Source organism: Pipistrellus hanaki, assembly GCF_964339955.1.
Source record: "Pipistrellus hanaki genome assembly, chromosome: 3".
Lineage (NCBI taxonomy): Eukaryota > Metazoa > Chordata > Mammalia > Chiroptera > Vespertilionidae > Pipistrellus > Pipistrellus hanaki.
Window position 1 is genome coordinate 78,584,167 of NC_140505.1, and position 24,374 is coordinate 78,608,540.

Consider the following 24,374-nt stretch of genomic DNA (forward strand, 5'->3'; position numbering starts at 1 on the left):
AATGGGTCACCCCACTCCGATCAGGGGCAGGGCCAGCTGGCCATCCCCCCATGGCCCCGCCCCAAAGCCAGCTCTATCCCCAACTGGCCCCCCACTCTAATCAGGGGCAGGGCCAGCCAGCCAACCATCCATGGCCCTTCTCCCTGGCTGCTGGCCCCCAATTGGCATTGACCACCCCATTCGGGGCCCGCAGTCCCTCCTCCCAGCCAGCTCAGCCCTGATTGGGCCCCAATCAGGGTGGGCCAGCCAGCCAATCTCTTGTCATCTCCTCCTCCCAATAGGCGTGGCCCCAATCCATTCTGATTGGGACTGGGCCCTCTGGACCCCACCCATGTATGAATTCGTGCCCTGGGCCTCTCGTCTATATCCTCTATAATGAAGATGTAATATGCAAATTGACTCTCATGCCATCACAAGATGGGAGCGGGGCAGCGGGGGTGGGGCCAGGTCTCACGATTTCATGCAATACGTGTGTGTGTGTGTGTGTGTGTATATATATATGTGTGTGTGTGTGTGTGTGTGTGTGTGTGTGTGTGTGTATGCCTAAGCAACCGTTACATTCCAATAGCCAGAACAACTGTTGACCAGTCGCTATGAAGCACACTGACCATGAGGGGGCAGACACTCAACACGTGAGCTGCCCCCTGATGGTTAGTGTGCGCCCACAGCCAACCTCCCACGGCCCCTCCCCCCATCCAGCCGGCCCCCATGGGCCCCTGGTACTAAGCCATTCGTAGAGACTTGCTTCTGGGTCAGGGTTTCGTACATAGCAGAGCAGCTCCCCCACTGCGATCTATTAAAAGTCAGCCATCAACACAAGGGTTTGTCTCACTCCCATCCTCTCCCTTTCCCAGGAGCCGCCTGCCCAACACAGTGGTGGCGCAGCAGCTAGGGAAAGAGGAGGAGGGGAGGTGGGGAACCGTGCAGTGGCAGGGTGCTGACAGCAGCCTCAGCGTCACGTGTCCATTTCTTCTGCACCCAGCCTGGCGACCATTGCTTCCTCTCCGACTCCACCAGGGCCCTTGGGCCCGAGCTGGGACAGGGAACCAGGAGTGGGTGGTGGCAGACACGGCCCCTTTCCCGGGGGGGGCGGGGCCAGCTCCTTCCTTGGGGCTGGCAGCCAACCTCCTGTGGTCCCTTCCTCCTTCGCACCCCCACCCCCGTGCACAAATTCATGCACCAGGCCTCTAGTATTAAATAAGAATTTGTTTCTTATATCTTAAAATAACACTGTTAATTGGTTTTTCTTACTGTATGGGAATATAGCTGGAAAAGATTGATTTATAATTAGAGTTCTTCCTATACTGGACATGTAATAGCATTGAGTGTTGTAACAGTTATACTCAAGTTCATTACTCCTTTTTATAATATTTTGTAATGAGGCCTTTATATTCTGAACTTTATCCTAAATGAGATTCATAACTAGACTCGTAGCTTAGAAAATGTCAATATGAAAAAATTTTTAAATAAAATATCAATATGCTGCCTTAAAAGAGGAATAAAATTATTTTTAATAGAATAATACTCATTTCAATATAAAAATTGTTTGGACCTAGCTACAAAACATGTAATGAAGTAGACAGACACTATAAATAGAATTGGTAATTCAAACACCACAGACAGCATTGTCATGGGTGACATGATTTTCTGACATAATATATAGGTCTTAGGAAATTTCAGAGCAAAATTAAGTATAGTCTTTTTTAAATTGCATAGTTGTTGCATTTTGGGAAAATTCAGTAACTTAAAACTGTATAAACACATTGTAAAATGGAATTAGGTTCTAGGCTTTGATAATTATAAACATATTTCACCTACATAGCTATCAAGTAGGACCATCAAAAGTCCATCCTAGAGGGAGAGAACAATTCTTTATTGTACTATTGTCCCACACTCTGTGGGACTCTGAGCTTCTTGATCCAGCACCTGCATTAAGCTCCTCCACCCGTCATCACTGTGATGGTCAGAAGCATCTTCCACAGAATCACAGAGCATTCCCTAAAGAGGAGTTCCACCTCTGGTAGCAACCATTGATTTGCAGTGAAAAAAGAATTATCTTGATTTCATAATCTCATCTTACCTCAAGAGTAAAATTCAGGACTAGCTTTCTTTGTGAAAGTTTTTGAATATTTGGAACTTACTAGTTGTTTGGAATTTGTTATTCCCCAGTTCTTTATAGGATATTAGATACTTTGTGTAGTCAAAAACTGTTAGTATATGTAAATCAGACAAGTATGGTTAATTTTATTTCATGTCACTTAGGGTAATATTTTATTTATAAACTAGTGACCACCTGCACAGATTCATGCACATTGAAAGGAAATTGATTAGATGGTGGCTGGCAGGGCGGGACTGGGTGAAAAGGCCGACATGGCCTGTAGCCAACCTCCCGTGATTCCTCCCTGGCTGGTCGCCTCTGGGGTGGTGCCTTGGCTCGAAAGGCTTCTGCAGAGTGAGCAGGGTCCCCCCGGCGGGTGAGTTCCCTTGGCATGTCCTGCGGGGATTGGGCCAAAATCGGGTTCTCCAACATCCCCTGAGGGGCCCCAGAGTGCTAAAGGGCACACTCTGTAAAGTTGCTGTCTGTGGAACACAAACGCAGGTATGCAGTAAACCAGATTTGGGGTCGACAGTGCCCCAGCAACAACATAACTCACGGCTGAAAGTGGAATTGCGCAGCCCTACGAGGAATCAGGCTCCCTCCTCTCTGGTTTTCGGGGTGTGTCATCTGAGAACTGCCGCTGCCAAGTCACTGCAGCTCCGCCGCTCCTGCATTAAGCGTCTGCCTCCTGGTGGTCAGTGTGCATCATAGTGACCGGTCAGATGGTCGGCCACTTGGCATATTAGTCTTTTATATATAGATATAGATATGTTAATGTCAGGGCCAGCCTGACAGTTGAACCATGCTGAGATAGGGAGGTGGGAATTGAGAAAAGAAAGAAAGACAGGAGAGCGGGATTGGGAGGGCGACAAGTCATTGACTGACTGCAGCAGCTTTATTAACTGTGTAATGCTTTTTATACACAAAACATTGATTAGGAGGTCTATCAAGAGGAATGTATTCTTTGTTCCTCTTAATCTCTAAGGGAGATATAAAGCAGAAGGACAAAATCTTGGTACAGCAAATATCAGTAAATAGTTACAGATTTCTTGGTAAGCCATGAAAGGTTGCTCTCATTCTACTGATAACCGCCATCCAAAGAAGCCCGGGGAAACTGTGTGGGTAGGGGACCGAGCCTTGCTAGTCCCTTCGGGTGCAAGAACCGTGTCAGCTTACACCTGATCTCCAACACATTGAGGCCCTTTCCTTTGGTAGGGAAAAAAGGGTAGCGGTCCAGTGCTCTTCATGTAGGTTGGGATTTCTCTAGCGTATTCTATACTGATGATAGTCACAATTGAATTTTGAAATTTCTGTCTTTAACAATATCTCAAGCAACCTGTACAAGAAGTAAACAGTGCTACCTCTTAGTTGCCCACACAAATTGCCCAGCTTGCACACTTCTAGAAATGGCCCATTTTATTTATATATATTTATCAGTATGTTTGTAGAGATAGTATTATTGTTCTTGGTAATATTGTTGTATGCCACTTAATGATATTTCAGTCAATGACAGGCTACATGTATAACAGTGGTCAAAATAATATGGTAATGGAGCTGAAAAATTATTATCTTCTAGTGAAACTTTAGCTGTCATGTGGTTGTAGCATAATAGTGATCCTGATGTAAACAAACCTATTGCACTGTACAGAACATAATACTGGATAATGATAATAAATGACTATGTTACTGATTTAGATATTTGCTATACTTTTTATTGTTATTCTAGAGTGTACTCTACTTATTAAAAAAAAAAGTTTGCTATAAAACAATATGCCGAATATAGCTCATGTATGTTTACAATGTTTCTTTATTGCATCATTTTCTCTTGTGCTTCATTTTAATCACCAATTGTTTTATACAGTAACATGCTGTACAGGCTGATCTCCTAGGAAAAATAGGCTGTACCGTATAGCCTAAGTATGTCATAGGCTCTACCATTTAGATTTGTGTAAGCACATTCTAAGATATTTGCACAGTGATGAAATCACCTAACAATGCATTTCTCAGAACATATCCCCATTTTTGAGCAGTGCATAACTATACCTCAGAGTTATTGGGAAGATTATCAGATAATATCTGTATAGCCTGTAGCACAGCTCCTGGAACATAATAAGCACAATAACTATTGTGTGTGTGTGTGTGTGTGTGTGTGTGTGTGTTTGTGTGTGTGTGTGTTTTTCATTTTAAGTTTGAAGATAACTAGAGTAGTGACTTAAATACCGAATCTTTTGACTCTGCTGCCTCATTTAATCTAAAAACATGACTATGAAGGTTATCATAGTATGAGAACAGTGGCATTCATTAACAGTTGAGAGAAGTTCTTTATTAACTGACATTGTTTAAAATTGCTAGTGCATGGTGATGATAAAAAGTTGACTGAATACTTCTGGGTAAGAACATTGATTTTGTGTCAGATAGAACAAATTCAGTTCCACTCCACTCTTAGTGACTGTGATCTGGGATAACTTATTTGGGCTCTTTAAAGCCTCCTTTCTTTCTTTCTTTTTTTTTTTTTTTCCTTTTTTTTTTTCTTTTTTTTTTTAATATATCTTATTGATTTTTTACAGAGAGGAAGGGAGAGGGACAGAGAGCTAGAAACGTCGATGAGAGAGAAACATCGACCAGCTGCCTCTTGCACACCCACCACCGGGGATGTGCCCACAACCAATGTACATGCCCCTGACCGGAATCGAACCTCGGACCCTTCAGTCCGCAGACCGACACTCTACCACTGAGCCAAACTGGTTTCGGCAAAGCCTCCTTTCTTTCATACAGTTTGATAATAGTACTTTGTAGCGATGCATTAAGTGAAATAAAGTAAAAACACTTTATATATAATAGTTTCCCCCCCTAAGTCACAGAAAAGCTGGAGGATAGGTCACAGGTCATTCATGGTAGACATTTTCACAGCCTCACAAAGAAATAGAAAAAATAAGTAAATGTGAGACCTTAATAATTAAACTAGAACAATCTGGAATCATTTGCTATAGAGAAATGTATTTTTATACCACTCACTTCCTACTGAGACTTGCAATCTTACCTACCTTTGGATTTGCTCTCCTGCTACATAAGAGTTGGCATTTCCCAAGGATTCTTTCTCTACCCTTTCTCCATACAGTCTTGTTTCACTGCCACTGTTGTGCCAGTCAGTGAGCTATTCATGTAACTTGCATAGAAAATTTAGGTCATGCTAACTAGTTAAAAATTACAATTTAAAAATTTTTAAACACAAGATCTGTGTTAGCATTTAACAAACAATTTGGAATTCCGTGTTATAAAAATTGAGTTAAAAACTCGATTGCCGTCTAATATTGTAGTTGGCAATATTACATAAAAACTGAATAGAGTTCAGAAAATTCTCAACCTTCACTGGAGAGCCATTTAAAAAACTAAGAATGTTTTCCACTCAGTAAATTTTATTTTTCTTTATTTTTTATTAAATTTATTGGGGTGTCGCCAAAACTGGTTTGGCTCAGTGGATAGAATGTCGGTCTGTGGACTGAAGGGTCCCAGGTTCGATTCCGGTCAAGGGCATTTACATTGGTTGCGGGCACATCCCTGGTAGGGGGTGTGCAGGAGGCAGCTGGTCAATGTTTCTCTCCCATCGGTGTTTCTAGCTCTCTATTCCTCTCCCTTCCTCTCTGTAAAAGATCAATAAAAAGTATATATATTTTTTTTCCAATTTATTGGGGTGTCATTGTTTAATAAAATTATATAGTTTTCAGGTGCACAATTATATGATACATCATTTGTAGATTATTTAACTTTGATAAGAGTCTTAGAGTCAATTGTGTTCAAATAGATGAAATTTCGTTATAAGGATTGTAAAGACCACTTGTTCTGAATCAGAGTGAGTACTAAAAAGGAAATAGATTGAAATTATAGAAAGAAAATTCAGCAGTGGTAATAAATTATCTAACCCTACAACTCAAAGAGTTAAAAGAGAGCAATAAGAAAAGTCCAGCATAAGCAGAAGGAAGGAAATAATAAAGATCAGAGCGGAGCTAGACAACAAAAACAAACAAACAAAAAAATACAAAAGATCAACAAAACCAAGAGCTGGTTCTTTGAAAGGATAAACAAGATTGATGAATCTCTAGCCAGACTCACCAAGAAGCAAAGAGAGAGGACCCAAATCAACAAAATCAGAAATGAAAGAAGTGAGGTAACAACCGATCACACAGAAATAAAAACTATTATGAAAAAATATTACAAAGAACTCTCTTCCAACAAAATGGACACCTAGATGAAATGGACATATTCTTAGAAAAATACAAGCTCCCAAAACTCAACCAAGAAGAATTAAAAAAATAAAAAACTGAATAGGCCGATAACTACCAAAGAAATTGAAACAGCAATCAAAAATCTTCCAGCAAACAAAAGCCTTTACAGGGGAGTTATACCAAGAAGGATAAAACCTATCCTCCTCAGAATATTCCAAACAATTCAAGAGGAAGGCACAATTCCAAGCTCTTCCTATGAAACCAGCATTACCCTAATCCCAAAACCAGATAAAGACACCATAAAAAAACAGAACTACAGGCCAATATCTTTGATGAACATAGATGCTAATACCTCAACAAAATTCTAGCAAATCGGATTCAGCAATACATTCAAAAAATCATACCCCATGACCAAGTGGGATTTATTCCGGGGATTCGAGGATGGTACAATAACCACAAATCAATAAATGTGATATATCACATAAACAAACTAAGACAAAAATCACATAATCATATCAATTGATGCGGAAAAAGCATTCTACAAAATCCAACACCCTTTGTTGATAAAAACACTTAGCAAAGTGGGAATAGAAGGATCAGACCTCAACATAACAAAAGCCCTATATGACAAACCTACAGCCAACATCATACTCAATGGGCAAAAACTAAAACCATTTCCCCTAAGATAAGGATGCCCACTTTCATCACTCTTGTTCAACATAGTACTAGAAGTACTAGCCATAGCGATCAGACAAGAAGAAGAAATAAAAGGCATTCAAATTGGAAAAGAAGAAGTGAAACTGTCCTTATTTGCAGATGGCATGATACTATACATAGAAAACCCCAAAGACTCCATCAAAAAACTACTAGACCTAATAAATAAATTTGGCATTGTAGCAGGATACAAAATTAACACCCAGAAATCTATGGCCTTTTTATACACCAATAATGAACTCCTAGAAAGAGAAATGAAAAAAAAAAAAAAAAATCCTATTTGTCATTGCACCAAAAAAAATTAAGATACCTAGGAATAAACTTAACTAAGGACATGAAAGACCTGTACTCAGAAAACAACAGGACATTGGAAAAAGAGATAGAGGAATACATAAATGGAAGAACATCATTAAAATGTCCATACTACCTAAAGCAATCTATAGATTCAATGCAATACCTATTAAAATGCCAGTGGCATATTTCAAAGATCTAGAACAAACTCTACAAAAATTCATCTAGAATTTAAAAAAACCCTGAATACCTATAGCTATCCTGAGAAAGAAGAACAAAGGTGGTGGGATCACAATGCCAGACATCAAGCTACAATATATTGCCAAACCACGGTTCTCAAAACTGCCTGGTACTGGCACAAGAACAGACATATAGACCAATGGAACAGAACAGAGAACTCAGAAATCCACCCAAGCCATTATACTCAATTAATATCTGACAAAGAAGGCAAGAGCATACAATAGAGTTAGAACAGTCTCTTTAATAAATGGTGCTGGGAAATTTGGTCAAATAGTGCAAAAAAAAAAAAAAAAATCAAATTAGATCACCAACTTACACCATACACGAAACAAACTCAAATGGCTAAAGGACTTAAATATAAAACGGAAAACCATAAAAATCCTACAAGACTACATAGGCAGCAGAATTGCAGACATATGTCATAGCAATATCTTTACAGACACAGATCCTAGGGCAAGAGAGACTAAGAAAAAAATAAACAAATGGGACTACATCGAAGTAAAAAGCTTCTGCACAGCAAAAGAAACCATCAACAAAACAATAAGAAAACCCACTGCATGGGAGAACTTATCTGCCAATGTTATCTCCAATAAGGGTTTAATCTCCAACATTTACAGGGAACTCATACAATTTAACAAAAGGAAGATAAACAATCCAATCAAAAAAGGGCAAAGGATCTAAATAGACACTTTTTGAAAGAGGACATTCGGAAAGCCAAGAGACAATGAAAACATGCTCAAAGTCACTAATCATCCAAGAGATGCAAATCAAAACAACAGGGAGGTACTACCTCACACCTGACAGGATGGCTATCATTAGCATATCAACAAATGACCAGTGCTGGAGAGGATGCAGAGAAAAAGGAGCCCTCTTCACTGTTGGTGGGAATGCAGACTGGTGCAGCCATTGTGGAAAACAGTATGGTGTTTCCTCAAAAAATTTAAAAATGGAACTGCCATTTGACCCAGTGATCCCACTTCTGGGAATATATCCAAAAAAATTAGAAACACCAATCAGAAAGGATATATGTACCCCTATGTTCATAGCAGCACAATTTATAATAGCTAAGATTTGTAAATAGCGTAAATGCTCATCAGCAGATGAGTGGATTAGAAAACTATGGTACATTTACACAGTGGAATACTATAAAAAAGAAGGAATTCTTACCATTTGCAACAGCATGGATGGAACTGGAGAGCATTATGCTAAGTGAAATAAGCCAGTCAGTGAAAGAAAAATACCATATCATCTCACTTATTTATGGATAATAAAGAACATTATAACCTGACCAATAAAAAGATAGATACAGAGGCAGAGAAGCATTGAACAGACTGTCAAATTACAGCAGGAAGGCTGGGGTGGGGGGTTGAGGGGGTTGAGGAGGAGATCAACCAAAGGACTTGTATGCATGCATATAAGCATACCAGTGGATACAAGATTGGCTATGCTTATTTTTATAACCAGTCTTGGTGAGGGCATGTGCCTGGGGTAGGGGAGGCCAGGGGATGGTCAATGGGGGGAGGAAGGGGAAGGAAACATGTACTTCTATTTGTAATATTTAAACAATTGAAAAAAAAAGAAAAAATTCAAATAGAAATAAGATTGAAAATCTGGAGAGATTAAATACTGGAATAAAATGCCAAGGGAGATTGTAGATTAACAGATTGATAAATTAGAAGTCCTAGACTGGTACTGTTATGGGGCGACCCGCAAGAGATAACCACCAGAGACAGAGATCAAAATGTATGAGCCTTTATTAAACAGTGGCCAGTGACTGCAGTTGCAGCACTCACTGCAGTAAAGGCCAAACTGCAGTGCAGACCACAGGTGCTACAGCAAATTTATACTCAGAAACCACAAGGGAGTTAGGACAGTTACAATGACAACCCAAAGGTTCCAAAAGTTATTTCAGCCGTTTCCAAGGAACTCAGGGCACTGGTGCAAAGCCTGAGCACGCTTGGCCGGAGCTTGAACCTCTACCTCCCTCTAAACTCCAACCAGCCCATTGTTCAGTGACCTACTCTGCCTCTCTCTGTCCCAAGGCATCCTGCCTCCAAGCAACGGAGGAGCTGTACAGTGTTTGCAGCCCAGAACAGTACATGGAGTTTAGAAGCAGAGATTGAGACAGCATGCCCTCTTGGAGTTCCTTACAGCGCCCCACTTTTTTCTTTGTTGTATTATACCAGCGGTCACCAACCAGTGGTCCGTGAGGTCCAAAAGGTTGGTGACCCCTGTATTGTACAATACTAGAGAGACGGGTACACGAAATGCGTGCATTGGGGGTAGGGAGGGTCCCTCAGCTTGGCCTGCACCCTCTCCAATCTGGGATCCCTCTCACAATCCAGAACCACTGGCTCCTAAGTGCTCACCTGCCTGATGCCCCTAACTGGTCTGATCCCCCTTACTGCCTATCTGTTCTCCCCTCCTTGCCTGATCCCTCTAATTGCCTATCCACACTTCCCTCCTAGCCTAAACCCCCTAACTGCCCATCTGCTCTCCCTTGTCTCCACGCCTCCAGACCCCATTGCAGGAGTGCTGAGAGCTGTCTGCCGAGGCCCCAGCCCCATCCTGATGCCCCCTTCTAGGCCAGGCAGAGCCACAGGCCTGTGCACGTCTTCGCCAGAGTGGCTGCCCCCTGCAGCAGCCTTATGTCCCAGTGGCACAAGTTCCCGCCCACCAGCTCCTGTGCGCATCTAATCTGTTGAAGGATTGTGACTGGGACATAGTTATGACCAATTAGCATATTACCTCTTTATATATATAGATTACTTTTAGATTGTAAGGTGAGTTTTAATAAATACTTAGTCCTAGGAGCTTAAAGCTGATAAAAGGCAAAGTGATTTTTTTAAAAGGATTATAAAAGGTAAGATAGTTCTTGCTTAAAAAGGTATTTCAATATTCAGAAAAACTTGAATAACCTCTAGCTTTGTTTTTTCCTTCCATTTAAGAGGATTATGTGGCATCCAAGATATATATTTCTGTGTAAATTTTTCTTTGGCCAAGTCACAGAGATCTGTAACAGTATAGATTCCTTAGTTTAGATCATCACACTGTCTTTTACAAAAGTACTAATTTGTACTCGTTTTGTTTTTTTAGGCACCTAGTGACAATGGTTCTAAAATCCAAACCTTTATTTTAGAATGGGATGAGGTAAGTAAATTGAATCTTAAATTAGGCTAAAATTTTGTGCATATCCTCAGGCAGAAATAACGTTTTTTTTAATAGTTAAGTTTTTTCCTCTTTTAAAAACAATGTGAATGATTTCATGTGGAATATGAGTGAACTGATAGTATTCTTAGAAAATATTACTGACTGGACCTCCCTATGATTTGTTTTTTTGTTGTTGTTTTTTTAATATATTTTATTGATTTTTTATAGAGAGGAAGAGAGAGGGATAGAGAGTTAGAAACATCGATGAGAGAGAATCATCAATCAGCTGCCTCTTGCACACCCCCCACTGGGGATGTGCCCTCAACCAAGGCACATGCCCTTGACCGGAATCGAACCTGGGACCTTTCAGTCCGCAGACCGACGCTCTATCCACCGAGCCAAACCGGTTTCGGCTATGATTTGTTTTTAACTAAACCACCACTAAGCTGTTATTTGGGTAATTACCTTGATTTTTTTTTTTTAATTACTTTTTTACATTAGCTTTAAAGGCTAATAGTCATTGTTTATGCCTGTTTTTACAAATTACTTGGTGACTTAAAACAATACACATTTATTCTCTCATAGTTCTGAAAGCTAGAAATTTTTCTTTAATCCTCTACTGAGGATAAGTTTATTGATTGGGGTTGGGGGTGGAGAAACATCCATTGACCAGGGATGGAACCGGTAACCTTTGGGAATGCAAGATGACACTCCAAACAACTGAGCCACCTGGCCAGGGCATGGAAACCAGAAATTTTAAATGGGTTTCACTGAGCCAAAAACAAGATATCACAGTGGCCATGCTTCCTCCAGAAACTCTAGAGGAGAACAATCTGTTGCTTAGCCTTTTCCAGCTTCTGGAGCTCTCCTCATTACTTGGTTAATGGTCACATTAAATGCCTTTTATCTCTTCTGTCTTCAAGTCCTCCTCTGCCTCCCTCTAAAAAGGATACTTGTAATTCCATTCAGGGCCCATCCAGATAACCAGGATAATCTCTCCATCTCAAGAGCCTTATCACTTCTGTACAGTCCCTGTTGCCATATAAGGTAACATTCACAGGTTGCAGGTAGTGTTAGGATCTGGATATCTTGGGGACCATTATTCAGCCTACCACAGCAAGATTACTGGGCTTTTATTGTTTCGTACTCTGTTTTACTGTCATTTATCATGTTTTCTCATGTCTTGCTGCTTACACAACAGCAAAAATAGGAGGGAGGGATCAAAGAGTAGAAGAAATTCCTTTGGTAATTTGGGAATTCAGCAGTAATGAGGCCCAATCAAGTGGGTTTAATTCCAAAAGTTCTAAGAGAATTCAGAATTAGGAAACCTATTAATATAAGATAATAATTTAGAAGAAAAACTATAGCATCTTGACAAATTATGAAAAGGTAGTTGATAAAAATTTAGCACCCATTTCAGTTAAAATTCAAAACAAATTAGGACTTGAAAGGTAATTCCTTATTTGATAGTTATTTTTGTATTAAGCAAAATTCCATCACTAAACAAGGAAACATTCTGGTTACAGCAGAAACAAGTGAAAGTTGCCTGTATCCCCACCTTTATTTAAGGTTATTCAGGAAGTTATAGTTAATGCAGTATGATTTGGAACCAAAACAAGTATAGCCATGGTGGCTAGCCTGGGGAGTACAGTTATTATTTACAGATGATATGATTTTCTGTTTAGACAACTCAGTAGAATTAAGTATAAACACTATTAAAACTAACAAGAGTTCAGTAAAGCAGACTGACAAAGACTAGAGGTTTTCTTTGAAGCAGAAGTTACTCTAACCACCCTTTACCTCTACTGACACAATAACAAAAGTGGGTGGAGAATGAGAACCTAGTCCTTTTTATGTAGCACCCTAAATTTCTAAAATCCTTTAGTTTTCCTGACCTGCAGACTTTTCTCTTTCCCTTATACTCCTTTTTCTTTTCTGCTTATACTCTTTCATTGTTAAATCTAAGCAATAGCAGCTCCAAAATCTTTATTTTAAAAAAGCTTAGTAGCTATCTAGATGGAGGTCTAAAGATGTGTATAGACATTTTCTTAAAACTTTGCATAGCACTTTTCATAGGCTGAGGAACACCACCGGTGGTGTATATCAAAGATCACTGTTGCCACCACTGCCAATCCCCCACTTGAGATTATGGGTCCATACCTGGAAAGAGTTTCTTTTATTAAAGCCAGAGGTTTGGCATAACTAAAATAGGCGCTTAGTTCAAGAGGCTATACAAAGATACCTATTCTGCAATTTTTAAATTCTGCATTTAACAAAGAGTAACTATGAAAAATGTGTGATCTCATCATTCTCTTGAGATCCATGACATGCATGTAATTGAGTTTTGGCCTTGCCAGTTTGGCTCAGTAGATAGAACATTAGCCCGTAAACTGAAGGCTCAAGGATTCGATTCTGATCAAGGGCATGTACCTCAGTTGCAGGCTCAATCCCTGGCCCTGATCAGGACATAGGCAAGAGACAACCAATTGATGTGTCTCTCTCACATCAATGTTTCTCTGTCTCTCCCCTTCCCTTCTACTCGCTCTAAAATGTCCTTGGGTAAGGATTAACAACAAAAAATACCTTTCAATGTATGATAGTTAATATGTTACTATCGCCGAAACCGGTTTGGCTCAATGGATAGAGCGTCAGCTTGGGGACTGACGGGTCCCGGGTTCGATTCCGGTCAAGGGCATGTACCTTGGTTTTGGGCATATCCCCAGTAGGGGGTGTGCAAGAGGCAGCTGATCGATGACTCTCTCTCATCGATGTTTCTAATTCTCTATCTCTCTCCCTTCCTATCTGTACAAAATCAATAAAATATATATTTTTTTAAAATATGTTACTATCAAGTAGGAATTGATGTGGATTTATCTTTTATAATAATGTATCTGATATGTAATAATTAGCCATTTCTTTTAGGGAAAAGGAAATGGAGAATTTTGTCAGTGTTACACGGGCTCACAGAAGCAATTTAAAATTACTAAACTGTCACCAGCAATGGGATGTAAATTTAGACTATCAGCCAAAAATGAGTATGGCACAAGGTAAAATACACTTTAATGTAAATATTTTAGCTTATCCAGTCAACTTTATTTGTATAAATTATTTACAGTCCAAATTATCTGCTAAAATTCTGCTTTGTTATCATTTTGTTGATATAACTGTATTAAAAGCTACAAGATAATGTGTTAGTTGCATAAACTGCAGTTTTAAAAGAATGCTAAATTATTTTTAGGTATTTGACTTGGTTACTGTAAAGATATTACCAAATTCAAGATATAATTCTTAAATTATAATTAGTTATCAAAAATGTCACTTATCAAAAGTTAATTCTTTATAAAAATAACTTTTTCTCATTTTTCTTAAACAAATTTCATTTGTTTCAACAGTGGTTTTAGTGAAGAAGTTTTATATTACACCTCAGGCTGTGCCCCTTCTATGCCAGCAAGTCCTATATTAACTAAGGCTGGCGTTACTTGGTTATCCTTACAATGGCACAAACCCTCAGGAACACCATCAGATGAAGGAATTTCTTACATTTTAGAGATGGAGGATGAAACTTCAGTGAGTACGAATATATATTTTAAATGGGGTATTTAAAACATTTCAGTGTATATTAATCCTAATACTGTACAGATTGCCTCAATAGTTAGATCCTTCCCCAAATCTTTTGAATCTTTGGTTATATTTTTGAGGCATTGGGAGTGAGGGAGAACTCAGTCTTTATTTTTCTTGATGTGTAGGAATAAGTTTTGGTTTTTATGTTTTGTATGTATGTTTGTGCCTGGGAATAACAAAGTATATGTCAGATATATTGTATATGTTTTGGGGAAAATAAAGAGAAGGAAAGATCACCCAGCTTTCTAAACTAAGCAACTCTAAAAGACAAGGAAATAATATGTCTGCCTTCTCCAACTGTGTATATACACTGCTTTCCCAAGTGCCACAGGAGACTTAAAGAACCTCACATGAGATTATGTAGTACAGCCTAAATCCAGTTTCTCCTGGCTCATCTTCTGTGAACTAGAATCAAGCTGAATAAGAGTTAGGCTGTCCTGTACTAGTTCTATTAGTTCCATAGCTTTTTAGAGCTACTTTGAAACAATATGAATAAAAAATAGCATTGGCTGAAACTAGTTTGGCTCAGTGGATAGAGCATCAGCCTGCGGACTGAAGGGTCCCAGGTTCGATTCCGGTCAAGGGCATGTACCTTGGTTGCGGGCACATCCCCAGCAGGGGGCGTGCAAGAGGCAGCTGATTGATGACTCTCATCGATGTTTCTAACTATCTCCCTTCCTCTCTGTAAAAAATCAATAAAATATATTAAAAAAATAAAAATAGCATTGGTTTACTCCTAAGTGTATATCCATTAATTGAAAACAAGTTCGTACAAAAATTTCTACATGAATTTTCATAGCATCATTCATAATAGATAGTCAAAATGTGGGAACAACCCAAATGTCCGTCAACTGCTGAATGGATAAACAAAATGTGATATGGCTCTATAATGGAATATCATTCGGCCATATAAATGAATGAAATGCTGACACGTGCCACAGCATAAGTGAATCTTGAATACATTGTACTAAGTCAAAGAATTCTGTCACAAAAGAGGGGAAGTGACTACTAACCAATAATCAGGTACAGGCTCTATTCTGGAATTAGGTATTAAGTGATGGTATTAAGTGATTCACAATCTTGTGAATATACTATAAACCATTGAATTTCATACTTTAAAATGGGAATTTTTTGGTACATATATCTCAAAGTTTTAAAACATTAAAAATTGCATTGGAAAAGCAATGAAGCATTGTCAGTGGGGCTATAAATAGCAATCCCCAACCTAAGTGACATTCCTACCTACCTGGACAACTAACCGTCCGTTTATTCATCTAAGCACAACTATGTGTTCAGGGCAACTTACATTCATTAGTTATAGTTGTGTTTAGCTCTTAGAACATCTGTCTGGGAAATTTCTGTTCTAGAGATAAGGTTACTGATAGTCAAGTTACCATTGGCTCTCACTCTTCCCTCAGTGCAAAAATTTTCCCTTGGATACTCTCTTTACTGAGAATAAGTGGTCTCTTTCGTCCTTTTACATTTGTTAGTAGCATTTCTGGATCTGTCCACTCAAGTTAGAAATTGCAATGTGAGAATTACACTAAACACCATAAATCACATAGCACAAGGTGAAGATGAAGAAAACCCGGGTCTTTTCACATATTCATTATTCTTCATATTTCTGCTGTTAAACATCTAATGAAGATTTGTTTTTTCTCCTTTCCAGGGATATGGTTTTAAGCCTAAATATGATGGAGAAGATCTTACTTACACAGTGAAAAATCTCAGACGTAGTACAAAGTATAAATTTAAGGTAAGCTTTGGAAACCCTCTAAAAGATTTATTTGTAGTTCTTTTTATTCCTTGGTTTTCAAGCCAAGTATATATTTTATTCATTTAATTTTAAAATCTTAAATAATTTTGGCCTTTTCTAATGTGCTTTATTTTACTTTCTTACTATATAATAGTGCTTCTCAAACATTATGTACAGTAGTCCCATCTCCCTCATCTGTAGTTTTACTTTCCATGGGTCCAGTTATTGATGGTCAACAGAAATCTGAAAGTTTTAAGTGAGAATCTCCAGAAGTAAATAATTAATAAACTTTAAATTGCGCGCTAGTCTTAGTATCATGATGATAATAAAATTTTGAAGAAGAAAAAAGAAATTTATGCTAGTTTTACTGTCACACCTAAACAGTGGAAGTTACAGGCACAGTGTGTGAAGACATGAACAGAAAACGTGTTCCACTTGTTAGCAACATGTTGTGCCAGAAAGTATGGAGCTTATTAGGAGACTTGATCAAGGGATCCTTTGAAACAAATGACCACATTCACACAACTTTTATTACAGTATGTTGTTATAATGCTCTATTTTTATTAGTAGTTGTTTTTTTGTTTTTGTTTTTTTTTTAATATATTTTAATGATTTTTTACAGAGAGGAAGGGAGAGATAGAGAGCTAGAAATGTCGATGAGAGAGAAACATCGACCAGCTGCCTCTTGCACACCCCCCACCGGGGACGTGCCCGCAACCAATATACATGCCCTTGACCGGAATCGAACCTGGGACCCTTCAGTCCGCAGACCGACACTCTACCACTGAGCCAAACCGGCTTCAGCATTAGTAGTTGTTTTAATAATACTTGCTTACTGTGCCTAATTTATAAGTTAAACTTTATCATAGTTATGTATGTAAAGAACATAGTATATATAGGATTCAGTAATACTCCAGTTTCAGGCATCTACTGGGGGTCTTGGAACTTACACCCCACAGGTAAAGGGGACTACTATATTTAAATTCAAGAGTTTTAATGTTTTATGGGACTCTTATTTCTAAATGTGAACAGATATTTTTTTAAATGTGCATGTTTTTAAACATAATTAGAATACTATTTTTGGCAAGGATATTAAGCAAAGTAATGTTACTTTTTTCCTAGTGCATCATATCAAGTGGTACACAATTTCAGTTCATTCCATTACTGACACTCACTTGTAGAAGGTGATAGCTACCATATTTCTTCACTGTAAAGTTGTTCCTTTTTCCTTTATGATAAGTACCACTGGCCCAGTGCACGAAATTCGTGCACGGGGGTGGGGGAGTTTCCTCTCACAATCCAGAACCACTGCTCCTAAGTGCTCACCTGCCTGCCTGATGCCCCTAACTGCTGTCCTCTCCTGGTGTGATCCCCCTAACTGCCTATGTGCTCTCCCTTCCTCTCTGCACCTTCAAACCCTGGCGCAGGAGTGCTGAGAGCTCTCCGCTGAGGCCTGGCCCCTGTCCTGACACCCCCCTTCAGGGCCAGGCGCCACCAGAGGCCTGCACGCACCTCCATCACGGGGGGTGCCCCCTGCAGCAGCCTCATGTCCCATTAGCGCAAGTCCCCACCCCCATCCCTGCCCACCAGCTCCTGTGTGTGTGCAGCCTGGTTGTGCTGTGACACCATTAGCTTATTACTTCTTTATTATATAGATTTTGTAAATACTATTTAAACATCTTGTTCCTCATCAAACTTTAACCCATAGTTTTAACACCCATTAATAAATCTTGCTTTAATCATTGCTAAGTGGTGATTTTTTTTAATTTTATCACTAGAGGCCTGGTGCACGAAATTCGTGCATGGGGAAGGGGAGTGTCCCTCAGCCCAGTCTGCACCCTCTCCAATCTGGGACCCCTTGGGGGATTTCTGACTTAGGGATCAGGACTAAACTGGCAGTCAGTCATCCTTCTTACAATCCAGAACTGCTGGCTCCTAACCACTCACCTGCCTGATTGCCCCTATCTGCTTCTGCCTGCCAGCCAGGTCAGCCCCTAACCACTCCCCTGCCAGCCTGATTGACACCTAACTACTCCCCTGATGGCCTGATCACCCCCAACTCCCCTCCCCTGCAGGCCTGGTCACCCCCAACTGCCCTCCCTTGCCAGCCTGGTTCCCCCAACTGCCCTCCCCTGCAGGCCTAGTCGCCCCCAATTGCCCTTCCCTACCAGTCCGGTCGCTCCCAACTGCCCTCCTCTGCAGGTATGATCACCCCCAACTTCCCTCCTCTGCCAGCCCGATTGCCCCCAACTGCCCTCCCCTGCCGGCCATCTTGTGGTGACCATCTTGTAATGGCCATCTTGTGACAATGTGAAATTCATGCACAGGACGGGGGGTGTCCCTCAGCCCAACCTGCACCCTCTCCAATCTGACCCCTTGAGGGATGTCCGACTGCCTGTTTAGTGGCTAAACAGGCAGTCGGACATCCCTTTCACAATCTAGGACTGCTGGCTCCCAACTACTCGCCTGCCTGCCTTCCTGCCTGATCACCACCTAACCACTCCCCTGCTAGCCTGATCGACACCTAACTGTTCCCCTGCCAGCCTGTTAGTCCCCAACTGCCCTCCCCTGATACCCTGGTCACCCCCAAATGCCCTCCCTTGTATATTCCCTCTTTATTAGATAGGGTTTTTTCTTTAGCCTGTTGGACAGTTCAAACTGGTTTGGCTCAGTGGATGGAGCATTGGCCTGCAGACTCAGGTTCGATTCTGGTCAAGGGCTTGTACCTTGGTTGGGGCCACATACCCAGTGGGGAGTGTGCAGGAGGCAGCTGATCGATGTTTCTCTCTCATAGATGTTTCTAGTTCTCTATCCCTTTCCCTTCCTCTTTGTAAAAAATCAATAAAATATGTATTTTTAAAAAGAAACGTTTAAAATTCCTCCATATCTGCCTGGTTGGTGTGACCCAGGCTGCCACCACTGAAGGGGATTGTGCCCTGGACAGGCTGAGACCCAGCCCAAGCTGTTGCTGGGGCCAGGGGATAGCGCAGTGCTGGTGCGTGGCCCCAGCCCAAGCTGCTGCCGTGGCCTGAAGATCGAGTCGCGGGGATGCGTGACCCTGCCAGCCTGAGACCCAGCTGAGGCTGCTGCCCTGGCCAGGGTAACATGCAGCTTGGATGCTAGGCCCTGCCGGCCTGAGACCTCAGCCCAGGCTGCCACTGCTGGTCAGGTGATCACACAGTGGGGGTGCGCAGCCATGCTAGCCTCAGACCTCAGCCCATGCTGCCACCATTGGCGCTGGTCAGGGCTTTGGTGCAAGGCCCTGCAGGTCTGAGACCCCAGCCCAGGCTGCCGCTGCTGGCCTGGATCAGCCAGGATTGTCCCTGGTGCTGGTGCCTCCCAGCTGGACACCCTGGGCTGCCACCACTGGGCAGGGTAGCTGTGTGGGGGGCGGGTGCCTCTCAGATAGACACCCTGGACTGTTCCTGCTGGGCGGACTTGGGGACTCCGGCAAAGCTAAGAGGACTGGGCGCCGCTATCTTGTGGCTATGGGCGCTGCCATTTTTGTCATGAAGTAATGGTTAATTTGCATATTACTCTTTTTTTTTTTTAATCAATCTTTATTGTTCATATTATTACAAAGGTTCCTCATTTCTTTCCCCCTCTGCATATTACTCTTTTATTAGATAGGATTGGATCAAACTCTTTCCCTTTCCCTTATACTCTTCCCTTCAGGGTGCTTAAGGTCCTACTAGGCAAATGCTACTGCCTCCACTCCTGTCCACAAATACTTGCCTAGTTTAGTCCATCTGTTGATTTTGGACTGAATTATTTTGGAAGAAAGGCAGAGAAGACCCTGCATGTTATTCTTGCTTACTGAGGCATGGAGACCCTACATATTAATTATTGCTCACTTGAGACAGTAGCAAGCTTTGAAAATTATTGGATATATTTTAGCTCTTACTTGGTCCATGTTATATATCACTATTTCTTAGCAGACAGTAATTGCATTAACAACCAGTTAATGTAAACCAGCCTACATTTTTTGTGCAGAAGTTTTCCACGAAAATATACCAGGATACTATTAGTTGATAAACTCAGCATTTGAATTTTTCTATAGTTCTTGTTTAATCAAATCATTTCAAATAAAATTATAAAAGGCACTATAAATTGTTTTAACTTTAAGAGATCTAAACTAAATTTATTACCCCTTAAGAACTTTACAAAAACATTTTAATGATAACTTTGATTATGCAGGGCAAAGTTATATGTGATATACTTTGCTTTATATATTAGCTTCATTTTCAGAACTTCTAGTAACACTGGATTATTTTAATTTCTAAATAGCTTTCATATTTATCTACACTAATAAAAGAGTAAGATACAAATTGACCGTACAGTGGGGGTGCGCAGCCATGCTAGCCTCAGACCTCAGCCCATGCTGCCACCATTGGCGCTGGTACAGTGTGTATGCAAATTAACCCAACAAAGATGGTAGGTTAATTTGCATACACAGCCGCCAAGCAGCTGGGAATGGGGTGGGATGCTTGCATTCTGCACCACCCCAGCTGCTCCGGGTCTCTGGGCAGTGTGGGAAGGTGGAAAAGCGGCTCTGGGCCAGAGCGAAGGCAGTGCTGGCAGCCAGGGGAAGGAAGGCCCATTCTTGCACTAATCTTCCTGCATTGGGCCTCTAGTAGGAATTATAAAATACCTGAGAAGTATATATATATTTACTCCGGCTTTCCTCTGATGATGATACTGAATTGTATTTTGCTTCAATGATGATTATCAACAGAACTTCTGAGCAAGTTGTCAGTGTCTTCATAATTTAGTAAATTTATTAAATATCTTAGAGTTCTACTACCATGTAACAGCGTGGTGTTATTGCAACATGGAAACAAAAATGTATACATACAAGTAGGAGTTAAATTCCTTACTAATTCATTATAAACAAATCACCAATTTATATTCAAAACTGTTTCGCTATGGCAGTCACTCTCAAATTGTAGTATATACAAATCTGAGATCTAAAACAGTAGTTCTCAAAGTGTTATCATCAAACCATTATATCAGTATCACTTGGAAATTGTTAGAAATATTAATTCACTGGCCCCAACCCAGATTTATTCAATCATAATTCTGGGGGTAAAGCCTAATGATCTGTATCTTAGCAAGCCCTCCATTGATCCTGATGCGTATTGAAATTTGAGAACCACAGATCTAAAGCAGGAAAAAAAAAATGTTAGGAAAGAGAAAATGATGACTGTATAAAGTTTTCTTGAAGCCCAGACATTTATTTTGAATCTACCATGTACTGGGTAGCAGCTGAGAGGGTTTTAAATCATTAAATATAACTGCAATGTCTGTCTTTCTTTTCTGGCATGGCATTGCAGACTCCTCAAGGAAACATATTAAAACAAAATCTCAACTTAGAAATCTTAGAATACTAAGCAAAGCAATAAAAATATAATACAGGAAGTAATGACTAAATAGTATGGGGTTTTTTTTTTAAAGAAACAATAAGGATATGAATTACATAAAATTCTAAAATGACCAAGTTTTCCCAATGCTAGAGTTCCAGATTCAATACTAAGGACAATCCTAGGACACTCAAAATACTAAGACAGAATTAGAACAATGAAAGAATTTAAAGAATAAAATAAAAATAAAAGTGAAGCCGAAACCGGTTTGGCTCAGTGGTAGAGCGTCGGTCTGCGGACTGAAAGGTCCCGGGTTCAATTACGGTCAAGGGCATGTACATTGGTTGCGGGCACATCCCCAGTAGGGGGTGTGCAAGAGGCAGCTGGTCGATGTTTCTCTCTCATCAACGTTTCTAGCTTTCTATCCCTCTCTCCTCCTCTCTGTAAAAAATCAATAAAATATATTTAAAAATAAGATAAAAGTCAAGATTTAAAGAATAAAAAAGCAGTCATTTCTTAAAATAAAGCAAATAATGCTAATTTCATCAAATGGTTCACTGGAAGCTGAGCCAAGACCTGGTGTCCACATATTTAGAAAAGAAGAATTAAAAAGCCTCAGAGGCTATTAGCAAGTTCCTATGATTCTGAGCCACTGGAAAGCTGATGCCTTGTTTACTGAAAATCCTGAAAAATAGTTTTTCAAGTAACAAGGCCTCTTATAGTCTAAGGTAGGGGTGGCGAACTCAATCAGAGAAGGGGCCAAAATCTAAAATCCAGCCTAAATCGCGGGCCGAATGGTTTACTGAACAGTCATAAACTGACAATGTCATAAACTGACAGCGGAGTGCAGTGATGACAGCGCGGTGCGGGCCACATTGCAAGGCCTGGCGGGCTGGATTTGGCCCGCGGGCCTTGTGTTTGACACATGTGTAAGGGCTGAGTGTCCTTAGATACTTTCACTTCAACTTTTTTGTTTGTTTGTTTGTTTGTTTGTTTGTTTGTTTTAGGCTTTTTCATGAATGAAGAAAAGCAAAACAGTATCTGGACCTATTAACTTCTCTGATCTTTCATCCTTGAAATGTACTTATATATAAGCATCTATGACAGTACATAGTCATGTAACCTTTTTTCTCATCTTGTCTGCTTTCCTTTCTCCTCTGTCATTTCTGTCTTGAAGAATACTATATCTCCAAACCTGTTCTATATTGCTTTTAGGCCCTCTTGCCTTCTAATCCAAGTTCTATTTTATAGCAAGATTAACCTTTCTGAAACAGCTTTCCCTCTAAAATAGTTTCCTTAGTTTGACATAGGTGGTGGTGGTGTTTTTTATTATTCTGACCAATTCGGTTTTTTTAAATGTACTGCTTTTTATTCCTTACATGAACAAGCCACCTATGTGGCTCATCTTTACCTGAGCAGAGTTCTCTATTTCTTGTTCACTTCTGTTCTTACACTCAGGGTTTTCTGTTTTGTTTTACCCAATAGTAGATTTATTTTTTTTTAATCAATCTTTATTGTTCATATTATTACAAAGGTTCCTCATTTCTTCCCCCCTCCACCAGATTCCCACCCCACCCTCTGCCCTTTCCCCACCCCCCATTGTCCTCATCCATAGGTGCACAGTTTATGTTAATAGTAGATTTATTTAAATCCTCATCGATAACCCCCTTTCATTGCTGCTCCATATCCTTTTCAAAGGATTCCTGAATAATTTTTAAGCCATAGTCATCTTTTTTTTGTGTGTGTGTATAATTATTTTGATATGCATATTGCCTATCTTTTGCATAAAGATTCTAATTAAGGCAAGGTGTGCACCACACCTAGAATTTTTAGCACCTTGCTCCCTCTATGGTGGGCACTAAATGAATGTGTTGATTATTTGTAAAATTGGAATGGGCTGAGATAACGTAATAGCTTTTGTGTACAGGTGGGGTTCGGCCACCTGCCCTATCAGGGTCAGGGCTGGCCCAGGAAGGGGCCATGGGAGGTTGAGGGGGGCTGATAGAGCCAATTGGCCATAGTGACTGTTCGTTCCAGTCACTTGGCTTTTAAATATCTATAGATACATTTAGGGCCAACTGAAGTAAAAGGAGTCCATGGTGAAATATTATATACCTTTAAAAACGTAATTAGCGAATCTTATGGTCTTTAGGGACTCTGTTCTTTTTTTTTTTCTTCTTCTTTTAATCTTCACCTGAGGATATGTCCTTATTGACTTGAGAGAGAGAGAGGGGGAGAGAGAGAAAAGGAGGGAGGGGGGTAGGGAGAGAGGAAGGGAGGGAAGAAGGGAGGGAGGGAGGGAGGAAGGGAGGGAGGGAGGGAGGGAGGGAGGGGGAGGGAGGAGGGAGAGAGAGAGGGGGAGAGAGAGAGAGAGAGAGAGAGAGAGAGATCAGCCAGTTGCCTTCGATACACATCCCAACTGGGGATCAAAACCAAAGCCTGGGTATGTGCCCTGACTGGGAATTGAACCTATGACCTTTGGGTATATGGGATGACACTTCAACCAACTGAGCCACACCATCCAGGGCCTGTTCTTATTGTTAAAGTTTTCTCTAGTTATTAGGTTTTAGTAGACATTCTATACCATATTGAGAAGTGTTTTGATCCCCTTTGTAGTCTAAATTGTATAGCAGCAGAGTGAAGAGACATCCTGAAAATGTATCTGAGTAGTCCTGTGGGAGCACTGAGGAAACCTGAGCAAAATTGAGCAATTAGACTAAACTTTACTTAGTTCTCATAGGCTGCCTGAGTTATTTAAGATAGTAGATTTTTTTAGATCCTCATCTATAGTGTCATGGCATGTCATAATGGTCCCTGTCTATGAATCATTCAATAATTATTGAACATCTACTCTATGACAAGCAGTTCTAAAAACTAGGAATACAACATGATCAAAATAACTAATGTTCTAGTGGAGGCAA

The 24,374-nt window shown here is 40.3% G+C and overlaps 1 protein-coding gene across 5 annotated transcripts in view; it reads left to right on the forward strand.

Moving 5' to 3' along the window:
- The window catches only part of FNDC3A (fibronectin type III domain containing 3A), a 154,218-nt gene that overhangs the window by 104,347 nt on the left and 25,497 nt on the right, over positions 1-24,374 (forward strand). For all 5 annotated transcript variants that reach the window (XM_084879319.1, XM_084879320.1, XM_084879317.1 and 2 more), the window contains 4 exons: positions 10,663-10,716; positions 13,639-13,763; positions 14,109-14,283; positions 16,007-16,093. In XM_084879319.1, the coding sequence (XP_084735445.1) occupies positions 10,663-10,716; positions 13,639-13,763; positions 14,109-14,283; positions 16,007-16,093 (441 nt within the window). The remainder of the gene's footprint in view (positions 1-10,662; positions 10,717-13,638; positions 13,764-14,108; positions 14,284-16,006; positions 16,094-24,374) is intronic.